This window comes from Amblyomma americanum, chromosome 9 (assembly GCF_052857255.1).
Source record: "Amblyomma americanum isolate KBUSLIRL-KWMA chromosome 9, ASM5285725v1, whole genome shotgun sequence".
In the NCBI taxonomy this organism is placed as follows: Eukaryota; Metazoa; Arthropoda; class Arachnida; order Ixodida; family Ixodidae; genus Amblyomma; species Amblyomma americanum.
This window is the reverse complement of record NC_135505.1, coordinates 98906281-98919063: the sequence shown is the minus strand read 5'-3', so window position 1 is coordinate 98919063 and position 12783 is coordinate 98906281. Positions and strand designations below refer to the sequence as shown.

The window sequence follows — 12783 nt, the reverse complement described above, 5'->3', positions numbered from 1 at the left end:
CCGCCCATTATCTGGTCAACCTCGCATTCCTATACAGCCTGAACACAAAAAGAATAGGGTGTACCACACGAAGTGGGAGCATTTCTGCACGGTTTTCCATCTGCCGCAGTGTCAGCAGAGGGCGCCTCCCACGGACAGTGTGACCAACACTGACAGGGTCGCGATGATGTGACCGCACGTAAGCTCACGGTTCCCCCGAAGTTCGAATTACGCGAGCCATACAACCACGAACCCCAATGTTTCGATTTAAAGTGTTCGACCATAAAGATCAGAAAATGTAATCGCCTGCTGCAGAAAAAGTGCGCTTCACTCAGCGTTTAGCACAGATTGAACGAGGAAACCTGCGGCTACGGATCTGGCGCCTTGCCTAATACACTTTGCAGGCTTTTTTCCCATTACACTTTGCAGGCTTTTTTTTGCTAGAGTTCGATGCATGAGGGGCTCTCTCGTTGCTTCTAAAACTACATTCCTTGAGCAATGGCGTTAATCTTCTTCCCAAACAGAATTCCTTGCATTCGGGCCTGCGTCTTTTGCAACCCAAGGCTGATGTTCTGGGAACTTTCAAGAATGTTCCTTATGGTGTCACGCGACCTATTTTGACCAGATGTGAAAGATTTTCTGAAGGTTATGGGTCACAACGTGATCCTCATAGCAGCCTCTTCTTCGCCACGCTCAAGAAGTTAAGCCCGGGAATTTTCGGACACTCTGGCACTGCGGCAAAAAGAGACACCTGGGGAAATGGGTCAAGCAGGGTAGTCAAGTAAAAATACGAAGGCCACTTACCATTCTTGCAGGATGACATTAAGTCTCATTTTCTGCACTCACAAAAGAGCCAAATAGCCTGCAGAAGCCTGTGGGCCTATTCGTGCTGCTCTTGGATTACCCTCCGGCACAAAGTTCAGTAGGTGCCTCCTTGCTGAGCTCCTCTAACGCAGCTCTCATAGAGATCTGAGTGTTCTTCGAAGCTGTCATCTCTGCATGTAAGTAAATTGGTGCAACTCTATTATTGAGGTGCGCCCAGAACTCTATTGGAAAGCTGAGCTTCCATTAAAGCCCATGTATTACAGAACAAAGTGAAGAACAGACGGTGTCCCGCTTCACGGTGTTCTCCATTCGCACGCATGTACAGGTGCACCTGTGCACGCGGCAAGCATGGATACAGAGAAAGAACAGCCTGACCTCTGCGCAGGTGCCCATGTGCACGTGGTAGGCACAGTTGCACAGGAGGGAGCGGACTGACCTATGCAGAGGTGCAGATGTGCACATGGTTACCACAGGTGGAAAGCAGGTGCAGATATTCACGTGGTAGGCACAGGTGCTGAGCAGCAGCAGATCGACCTCTAAACTGGTGCAGCTGTGCTCTAATTAAGCACAGGCGAAGAGCAGGAGCGGATTGAACCTTGTACAGGTGCAGCTGTGCACAAAGTTAGCACAGGTGTAGAGAATGAGCGCGTTGACCCTTGCACACGTCCAGCTGTGCACGTGTCCGGACGGATGAACAAAAATTTTGCGGACATTGAAGACCAGACTAAGGGACGTCAAAACTTTTCCTCGCACTGCATTTTACGCGTTCAAAAGAATTCAGGAACACATCGGTTTTTTTTTTTGTGATGGGCATTTTAATTCAACGGCGGCTCTACTAATCGCGGAGATTCGCTTACAAATACGAAGACGGCGTTCGCGTCAGCCGATGGACGCGCGAACAGTCAGGAGGCCCGACTAGCTGTCGGCCATTCGCGACACACACGCATACGCACACACACAATGCTTGCCCGACACTACGGAAACCGGAAGAAGCGGAAACAACGGGAAACGAAAAAGACTTGCGATAAGCATCCTCCTGGCCACACACTGCAACACTCTTCCCTAGTTTCACGAATCGTCGCAAAAAACGTTCCCCAAGTGTCGCCGATGTCACAATGCCACGCAGCACAGCTGCTGAAAAATCACAATTGTAATTTTCTTGTGTTTTAACTTACCACGCTATCAAGGTTTCATGTCTTCCTGTATAAATGGCATGGCTATGAGATAGAATAAATATGCAGCCTATATTGATGTATTGGTTTTACTTTCTTTCAAAAGGATTCAACGCGCCAATTATAATTCCGATCAACTGCCTAACAACAAATTACCTCTCTGTCTACATCCGTGCAGCTGGGCACGAATAATTTTTTACTGTGACCTTCCCATTAACATGTGCACACCTCACTGCACCGATATCTGAGTCCTTATTTGTGGGGACAATATAACAAAAACCGCCGTAATTAGTAACCCACTAAATAAGGTCAATAACTACAAGGTAAACAGCAGTAAATTACCAAAACTTTATCAAAGAATAAAACTAGGAAATATGAAAATTGCCCTTCGATTTTGAAGACTCAAAATACAAAATTAAGTCCGATATTCTGGAGGCATTAGCAGTGAAAGTGAATTTCACGTATGCTTCGAAGACATGGCTGCCTATCATCGGTTTGCTGCCTGCTCTGAGAGTAAGAAGACTTATCTTGTAGTATCGCTGATATAATACATGCCTAAGCGAAAACTGAAATTGTTACAGAGTAGTTATTTTTTGTGGTTGTTTTTTATTGATCAAAAGCCGTTGTTGAATAAAAGCCAGTGACCTTACAATAAAAGTCGAGTTGTTGCTAGCGCTGCGTTCCGTGTATTTCCTTCTGTCGTCTATGTTTTCTGCGCAAAGCATCGCAGCTAGTGAGCACTGCCTGTACGCTGGCTAACGCAGCTGCAGCTTCCAGGAAGCGTTACGGGGACCAATAAACCAGCTGTACGACGCGGGCACCGTGGAACGAAGCAGACACCTGCAACCTTTTTTGCGACCACAGACGACAACAACCGGCCAACGTTAACGCCACAATATGCGCTACTAGTTCTAAAGCAGCTCAACATGCGGCCAACAATAACTGTGTCTTATTTACAGCATAGAACAAGATTCCACTGCTGACCCAAAGGCATGGGACAGCATGCCTTCTCTATCTTACAAGCCTCAGTCGCTTTCCTTTCTTCAGCAAGAACCCGCTAAGTCACACATGCTGCGTCATGTCTGAAGAAGATCGAAGAGAGTAGAACGGCAATAAACGAGGCAATTCTGCAATACAGTGCGAGCAATTTACATTTACATGAAATCCTCCTCATTGAGTGAGCGATGACATAACTCAGTGGAAAGATTTTTTTTTAATAAAAGTAAAACTAATTTTTTAAATTTACTTCAACGACCACAGGCATCTTTGTTCATGCTAATGGATCTAAATAATTAATATTTTTTTTAAACAACTTCACTCTTAATCGCATCCTTTCTGTCTCTGGAAGGATATACCTCTAAAAAAATGGGTTGTAATAAAGTTAGCTTGAGCAAACAAGTTAATCAACCAAATTTATGGTGCAGTGCACCTATCCCTAAGCATTGTAGGAAAACTTTTTGTCGAATGACTTTGACGATACCGATTAGAAGTGAAAGGCAATATCAGGCAAACCTTTCACCTGAACTTGGTGTTTAATGACACGAAAGATAGAGCGTTTGATGTCCTAGACTCTCGATCTTCCATGACGCTACCTCAAGCATCCTGCACAAATTGTGCATCAACAGCTTAAAACCTGTTATTCCTGAAACCCTCACCGTCAGCAACACAGTTGTCATGGCTCTCAGAGTATACAGCAAGGAGGCTCATCGCTAGCATTTGACCCAAAACATCGAAGTACCCGGCGTAGACACTGCTTCGTAACGCTTCTCTTCCGCTGTTTTCAGCCATTGCGAAGAAAAAAAAACAACTTCAATTAGTTGCTTTTCAATTGTGCTGTTGAACGACTCATCTTTGCCACATGCGCACAGTGTACACAGCGAATACGTGGCCATAGATTGGAAAGGAAAAAAGCGCCATTCAAAGCTGTAACAATCTCTCTTTGAGCCGCCTACACGGAACAGAGACAGCGCTCAACAAATACTCTTGGACAATATACGTCTCGAACACTTGCAAGTATGGAGAGCGTCCCGACGCCGCCGTATATATACACAGTAGGTTTCACACAGACAATGTGGCAGTACTTGCATGTCTGTACATCTGATGCCCCAATGCATGGTTGGAATACGCTAAAGAGAAACCAGAAATGAAACTATTCTTGGCAGGTTTTTGTGCACCACACTTCTGCTCACTGCTACGCATGTCGTGTGCTGCGCCAGTCGTGGTCGCGGCCACTTCATATCATGATGCACTTCGTTATGATGACGTAAATGTACGCGCACTATTGTTTCAACTTCAGATTCATCCGAAGGATGTGAAAGCCGGCAGCATTTTATTCAGTTTTTTTTTATTTACTAAATGAGCGGAGACTGCCATAGCTTGTTCCTTAATCCTAGCCGTGGATATATCACCAGAATAAACTAAAATCTTTTCATGAGTGAAGGTTGAGGGTCAGCAAATCTATGCAGCCACATTTGTTAGTTCCGTTAAAACAGAGTTGCAGTACATGGTATTTCTCTCTTCTGTATCAAATTCCTGCTCCAGAGCCTACGCTATACTAGAAGAGCTTGGTTTTAAGAGAAAACTCCTGTTGCACCGATATACCCGAACCGATGTTCTAAGCTGCTGTTCACCACTTCACGATAGCAAAATAAATATGAAGACCATACTTTAACAAGGTCACATACCAAGCGATCTGTACCGCGCATGGGCAGTTGCTTAGGTATCAGTCATTAAAGCTCGAAAGAAACCAGAAACTTAATGTACCGTCAAATTCAACTTCCAATCTTTTCTACAGTAAAAGCAAAGAGCCACACTGCAAGATTCAGTACAGATAACGGGAATAAAAATTTCCGTACTTGCTCTGACAAATAAAAATATTTTTGTGCAAGAAATTTGCCTCAGTGTGATTGCGCAAGAACTTGGTAAAGACAAAGCTGATTTAGTCAGACAGTGTGAATTGATTCCATAACTGTCTTAATAAGGCATCCATTGTTGATCGCTGCGCTGATATCCTTCAAATGTGTTATTCTGCACCGCGGTCCTTAGCTACAGGAACCAAACGTGCATTCTTGCGCCTACAATTTCAATTCGCTTTATTCGTTCTCTTAATTCCTCCTTTGATTCTGTATGTTTAATTGCATTTGCATTCTTATAAATGGTCTGCTTTTTATTTAAACAATTTACCTACTTCCAAATAAAAGCTGATTCGCCAGCGACAGTTTATGCATTCAACTTCAGTCACCACGAAGGTAGTCCTGCTGATACAAAATGTTTAAACGCAAGTGCAATGTTGCAAACTCTTCAGATTCAATTATGTGAATTCTGGCAGTGAAGTCCACACATTTTCGCAGCAGGGAGAGAAAGACGTGTGGTGCACATGCTGCCATCTTATAGCAGCCAGCAATGGTACATTTTCACGAAACACTCGGCAGTTTGGGCCAGAAAACAAGCAGCGACACCAACAAGCGACAATCATTACAGTGTGGCCGCAATGTTCAGCCCGAGAGATTGAGCACCTAATATGTCCCGATTTGTCGTAAGTTAAATTCAAAACCTATTAAAAATATTACACTCAGCCGCTTAGGAAAACAGACTTCGGTCTGTACCACACACGAATACGACATAGGCCTGTTTCATTCTACTCACAAGTGTCAGCAACTAAAAAACTTCCTCTATAAATCGTTTCAGCTAGTACCAGGAAGAAATGATAGTCTTTAGCGGTACAGCGCAGAGAACTGCAAAAACAAGCCATAGCGCCAAACAAAGCAGCAAGCCAAATACAGAGGGTGAAGAGCCTTGCTGTGGCAAAAACAAAGCGAGATGAAAACTGTTGCTTTTTTTTTTCTCAACGACTTGAGTTGACAATACAGCTGTAATGACAGCCTAAGACCCGACTAGATCGTTTTGCAACTGACGCGGTTCATTTTCACCAATGTCAGTGCAATAGAGACTCCTTAAAACTATTGATGCTTGCGTTAAGAATTCTTGAAATGCATGGAAACGCTGCTAATGACAAATATTAGATGGCTACAGGATCACAATTCAGCGCTAAAACTCGACTAATAATGTCGCAAGGTAGAGCGAATAAGGACTATAAACTATCAATCAACCAAAACTCAAACTCAATTTCTGCAGCAGACGTCCAGCGCTCTGGTTATGGAAAACTCAAGACGCCCGAGTTTTGAGAGCACAGCTGGCCGCCAGTTCAGCCACTTGTGAAAAGTATAGCGATTCTACCCACACGGACGTTAAGACGCATGTAGTGCAGGTCATCACCCTTGTTACAGAAAGGCTCGTTTCATGAGCTCCTCACGGCGGTAACATCAGGCAAAGGTACGGGAACCCCCGATATAACATCGTCCACTTCAGCTAAAAGATGTTATCTACATATTCACATTGCTAAACCGGCCCATCTTTTGGGCAGGATACACAGAGCCATGTACAGCCAGTGAAAGACGACATTTTCAAGCAGTTATTCATGTACAATCGATTTCTCTTTTCTTCTTTCGAGTATACAGAAGCATGTGTGCGCATGTTTGTGATTGTAAGTGTACCAGTGAGAAGTGTCGTCATTCATTGTTAGTTTACAAGCAGCTTAACATGGCTACATGCAAGAAAACCACGCAAGCAAGGACTTCAGGATGCAATGGTTCACCTCGAAGAAATCTGCTGCAAATTCTAGTTGCGACTCTCTCACGAAATTCCATCCTTGGCGCAGGTGTTGATTGGTGTCGGGGATATAATCTTCGTACATAAGATACACCAATGTGATATCTCTGGCAACGTAGTGGACAGAAAAGCGGCCAAAATAAAATGCCAATGGCACGTAAACGTAAAATACTTTTTTATTTATTTTAGGAACCGTGTGCGAATATTATCGCTTATGAAACTAGTTCAATTTTCTTCCCTAGCCACCCGAAACCCGTAAGAAAGGCGAATGTGTGCATCATGCAGTTGCCTCATGTGCAATCAATGGCGCATAACATATACTCAGTGTATTCTGTATATATTTCTATATGTAGATTTATATATTTATAATATATATAGCTTCATTTATATATAATGTATAGAGAGCGATAGGGTTCTGTTTCTTCTGTACAACTATGCCTACTTCATAAATACTGTATATAATATGACAACGACATACTTGAGCTTTGTCATGGTTGTATGGCTTGTGTGTTTTCTCTCCTAACGTTCACCAAGAGTTCATCGCTGCACGTTCTCATGTGGCAGTTTTAGCTCGTGGGCAAAGGAGTCAACGGAAAATAAACGCAAGAACTGCGAACATCTGAGACCTTTCTCACGAGATACCACGTTTCCAAAGGCAGCAGAGGCTTTCTTGGCGGCGTATAATGCATATTTTCTTCCGGAACTTGTTGTGGATGCCAAGCTTCTCTCGCTTTGCATTGAATTTTTTCTAGTGTCTCAAAATGCAAAGTGGGGAGGTGATTTCTCCTCAGATAGTCGCGAGAAAATTCTAGTAAAGAACCTTAAGCATTTTTAATTGGCTGTTATGCATGAGAATCAAAGTGAACAATGATGCCTAACTTGTAAACGTTGGTTCTCCGGAAAATAGCGCCAATGTGAGTAATTCTAAATCAAAGCGAAAACTACTTACACTCCTATATCACAAAAACTCCTGACATTATAGTTGATGACATTTAATTTGCCAGTGGCACTATTTACTGCTAGTAAAAAGCCAGCGAGCGCTCAGCAGCAGCTGCAGTAGACATCTAGGTGCCATACCTACGGAAGGCTTACAAAAGCAGCAGCCCTTTGCAAGACAGTAAACACCAGTGCAAATAAACACCTAACCTGGCATCGCGGGACTTCGCCGTCGCCAAGAAAGGCCTTCTGCCGTAAGATTCTGTGCTGTTTCCAACACGCCATCGAGTCCACAATTGCTGCTTACACATCGGGTTCACAAGTGAACCCGCACAAACTTACAGCGTACCGACCTACGCCGGTAACAGTCCTCTCAATACAGGAGCACGCAGGCTGAACGCATACAAGTCTCTCGGCGTCCATTTGAGCAACTTTGCACATACCCCGGTGCGGGGATGAACCGCACCCTTTGACTTGCCACTGAAGCCATTAAAAAAAATAGCATCCTGTCTCTTCAGTCGCCATCGCACTTGTTCCAGCGTCGAGCAGTTTATAAGCGTCTTGGCAGGGCCGTGACATCACTGGGTATTGAGGGAAATGGAAGTCAAAAATGATAAAAAGCTATATCATATGAAATGAAACAAGCTGCACTCTGAAATGAGGAATGTTTCGTAGTAGGATAATTGATAGCGGTAGCAAATTGTAACTAATAAAAGTAAAAATACTTGCATCCAGCATGGTTAATGGCAGTTCTGTTAGTTCACATTGACTTTGTCAAAGGTTTTGTCTTAGCCGCTTCAGAATTACATCGATAATATAATACAATGTGAAAGAATAGGACGACGAAATAATACTTTTGGGAGAACATTGCTACCTAAGGTGAACATATAAAAGTGTCCAATTCCAAATTGAAAATCACGTTGAATTCCAGTTGAATTAAATCACCGACGGTAGCTCGAAAGGAAGAGCCTAGCTTTTTGTGTTTACGTGTACACGAAAACGTTTTCGCTAAAAGCTGCGGCTGCCAAAAGCAGCACAGAGCTCAACATGTTCCAAACATAGGAAAGAACTTCTCGACTTGAAACGACAAGACCAGCAAGGAAGAGATTCTATTACTGTAAACAGTCGATTTATCGGTGTAATGGATGCAACTTCAAGCCAAGATGTATTCAAGACGTTTCCAGTTGCGTCAGCGAGAATGAGCATCAGCGAAGAAGGGCAGTTTGATTGCGGCTTGAGGCAGTGTCTAGGCTAATTTAGGATATATAAGAAAGCAATCCTAAAGTATATTTTCGGTGTGAAGCTTACAGGATAGCTCTAAAGAAACGGCATGCTGCAAAGAACAACAAGTTTCGAAAGTTAGCGCAAGTACTAAGCAACCTCTTCTCAAGTACTGGAAGCTGGAAACTATACAAATATCCTGCAGTCAGCATACGCTACAACATCCATCAGTGCGTAAAGGACCACTAAAAAGTAGAATTTTGTTCGTGGGTGAAGCAAAACTAGTGTCGTTATAAAGCTCATAAAAAGTACCCTGACATGCATAAGTTGTGAACATATTATTTCGGCAGGTTTCAAAATAAAAGTTGTAATTGATGCTTTGAAATTCTGAAGATACTGCACTGTCATAATGAGATTTTTCAAAAGAGCTCTATATTCACTGTAGTGGTCATGATAATTTTCAAGCAGAAGCCAGCGCGATACCTTAATAATTTTCAGTTTACTGGGCATAGACATTCATCATAATTAGCAGGCATAAATGCGTTTCTCCTCTCTTTGTTGCTAACACGTGATTGAAGAATTGGAACCCAGAGCTCGGGTGTATTGAAAACAGAATTTGTTCTCGAAAATTTTATGTCGCCTGTAAATGTCATAACCTTTTTATCCTAAACGTCCGTCGTAATTCCTTTCGGAGCTTAAGCAGATGACCACGAAGTGAGTACTACATTACCACTCTATGAAGTAAATGAGGGGATGCTCTGCCCAGGCAAACCTAATTTCAGTTTGCAGCGCTGCTGCAAGCCGCAAAAGAAAAGAGTCCTCTAGCACCTAACCAGAAGTTTTAAGCTTATACTCGTGGTTGATGCTAAGTCCTGTGTGTAGCAAAGCAAGGAATACCTAAAATGTAAATGGCGAAGCAATTTAATGTTTGACAGCTAACATTTTTAAAGCAGTCTGCAACTTTCGATAGAAATAATCTCGCACTCAGCCATTTGATTTCACGTGGGTTTGTAACCAACTTCTGGGTGTATCATTTCCTTCCACACCTTCAAGAAACAACATACCAAAAGAAATAGTAGCCAAAGTTAGACTCGAAGCAAGGTATAGAACAATATCAGAGGCCCCGGAAACTTATCAGCGTCGAAGGAACAACTGTTTTGCTTTGTGTCCATGTTACAGCGCCCGAGATCTCCTCAGGCTGGCTCCCAGCACTGCAGAGGGAAGAACGCTCGCCACAAACGATGAGAATGACATAAACGGAACTCGAATGCAGCAGCAAAACAACAATCGCCGAACGTCACACCACGTCACCGGAGAAGTATCCCCCGGAGAGCACACCCACCACTGCACCGACCCCGCTGAATACCCTTCGAAGGCGCCAGGCCAGGAATGAGGCCAACAAGGACACACACACGCGCGCGCGCACAGTAGTTCGCTCGACCTCCTCGTCTCTCCTGTCCTTCGTCCTTTTTGTTTGCATGAGCATGGGCTGAAGAAGGGACGCGAACGACGACTCCTCTCGTCGCCGCTCGCAGCGCCTCAGACTCCCGAAGGTCCCGCACCACCGCCGCCAGGCGGGTGCTGGTGTGGGTGCTGGTGTTGATGCTGGTGGTGGTGGTGGTGGTGGAGGTGGTGCTGGTGCGAGGCCTGCGCTCCACCACCGGGCGTCTGTCAGGTGCTGTGGTGTTGCCGGCCCACTCGGGTGGACGAAGGGGCCATCATGCTCACGGTCGGGATGCCCACCGCTGCGCCGGCGGCGGCTGACGAGGAAGAAGTGCCGCGGGCGCTCACGGGCCGTGACACGACTCCGGCTTCGACGAACCGCGGGTACGTGACCCTCTCGATGGTGCCATCCTGTCACAAAAGCCACATGGTTAAAGCGCATTTCCATCTGTGCGGAAGCATTGAACGAGTAGGAACCCCTTAACTTAAGTGACGTTATGTAATTGAGCAACAGCGGACATTTTGTGCGCAACGTGGAGAAGAAACAACAATCACAGCACATGCCTGCCGGCCCTGGGAATCGGGCCCGGACCTTCTCAACGAATGTCCGGCACCCTTGCCTTAAGGACATGCACTCGTGATTACGCTGACTCTAAAAAGGATTCTGCCGAAAACTCCATCCAATTATCGGTCTCAGCCAAAATATATTATCTGCCTCTTCCTGGCTATGTTCATATTTTTCCGGCAACCAAAGGCGCATTTATCGGCTAGACAGTTGGATTTAAAAGTCTTCCCGCAAGCCAATTACACCTCATGACGATCTTACCGAGAATGACGGTTTGCCACTGTTTCAAGTCAATGGCGGTACAGCGTAGCCTACTGGATCGGCGCTCCAAACCGGTGTCGACGCATGCATTTCAGTTATGAAATCGGTCGATTATAGCGGCACCTGTATTTCAGTTTTTTGTTCTTCTCTAACAGATAAAGGTGCATTTTCGGTAAGAGCGCTGTCTTCGTGTTTAGAGCTCGGTACTCTATTGACGGCCTCCATTTTCTATTTGTCCTTAATGTCCTTAAAGTTGTCTCAGCTACTTGTCCTTTATGTTCCTGGTTTTCATCGTAATGCTATACCATTCAAAGGCTAGGAGGCGTGCAGAAAGTTAAGAGTACACTACTTGCATGAAAAAGAGATCAACAGATGGTTCAAACTTCAGTTCAAGCGTAAAAACAAAAGTGATTCAAGAGCCACGGATGCAGCCAGCATAGTTGCCAAGAATGCTGTGTAATATTCAATTGGCACCTGCAGGTCTGGGTTACAGAAAATGCCGCAGTAAGAATGTTTCTTCGCACTTCTTGAAGACAATTAGTTGAACGCGACTTTCGTGGGAACTAAGCGGCCAGAAAAATGAAATGCAACAAGAAGCATTGTGCCATAAATGATTGTTTCGTTCAGAATATGACACCTTATCAACCAACACCGCGTTATTCTGGTGGATGTACCACTTGCACATAATTTACCGCTGACAAAATTTTATGACAGCAAATATGCCCAACGCAATTTTTTTCAGTTATGAAGTGTTCTTAAAGTAAGTTTGGGATGTCTAGGTTTGGTTTGGTTTGGTTCGGTTTATGGGGGTTTAACGTCCCAAAGTGACACAGGCAATGAAGGGCTCCAAAATTTTCGACCACCTGGGCGTTTCATTATTTAACGTGCACCGACATCGCGCAGTACACGGACCTCTAGAATTTCGCCCCCCTCGAAATTCGATCGGCACGGCCGGGATCGAACCCGTGTCTTTTGAATCAGCAGCCCAGCGCCATAACCAGTGAGCCACCCCGCGCGGCTCTTTTGCAGTCTACTTAAACGACATTCCCAGAACCGTTTTTTCGACAGGGCAGAAATGTTGCTACGTAAGCATTGTGACTAACATCGCCTTAGAGAGCATTTTCTCCTACGGTACACGCAAGGGATCCAACGCCACCGGAGTTTACGCTAGACAACGTGGGCTTTAATCAGTCTTTGTCAACAAATTAAAGTATTGCTGCAGCTCGCGATTGGAGCAGTACTTAGAGCTTGGCTTCAATGCTGAACAAAGTGAAGAATTTCAGGCGAAATGAACACTGGGTAGGTTAACTGACAGCAATGTGTTCTATTGATTTTGATGCCAGCAACCAGACGCAAGTTGTTTCTAATATTTTAGCAGATTTTCGAAGTTTTACAAAATATATTCCGTGCAACACGCGCAAAGAGACTGCGCCTCATGCCGGTTACCTTCACCTGCCATGCATATTTGCGTAGCAACTTGGCTACCGCACTGCTGCGCTGCTTTCATGAAAATTTATGTATATGCATACAAATCTCATATTGGGTTGCAAGAATTCATCGCCAAAGCTGCTGATCATATGCTTCTTCAAAACCCTAGCAGACCGTAAGAATCGCGCATAACTTGTTTAGAACATCCGCTCTCAACTGTAGCATCTTCGCATTCTGCCCATATGCCCGCGAGGGTGCTGGCCTAGAGATCCTTGCAGCTCAATA

The 12783-nt window shown here is 44.5% G+C and overlaps 1 protein-coding gene across 1 annotated transcript in view; it reads right to left on the bottom strand.

Moving 5' to 3' along the window:
- Positions 1-7460: 7460 nt before the first annotated feature.
- The window catches only part of LOC144103849 (TNF receptor-associated factor 5-like), a 40809-nt gene continuing 35486 nt past the window's right edge, over positions 7461-12783 (bottom strand). The window contains exon 11 of the mRNA XM_077636555.1: positions 7461-10655. Coding sequence (XP_077492681.1) covers positions 10473-10655 — 183 coding nt within the window. The 3' untranslated portion in view covers positions 7461-10472. The remainder of the gene's footprint in view (positions 10656-12783) is intronic.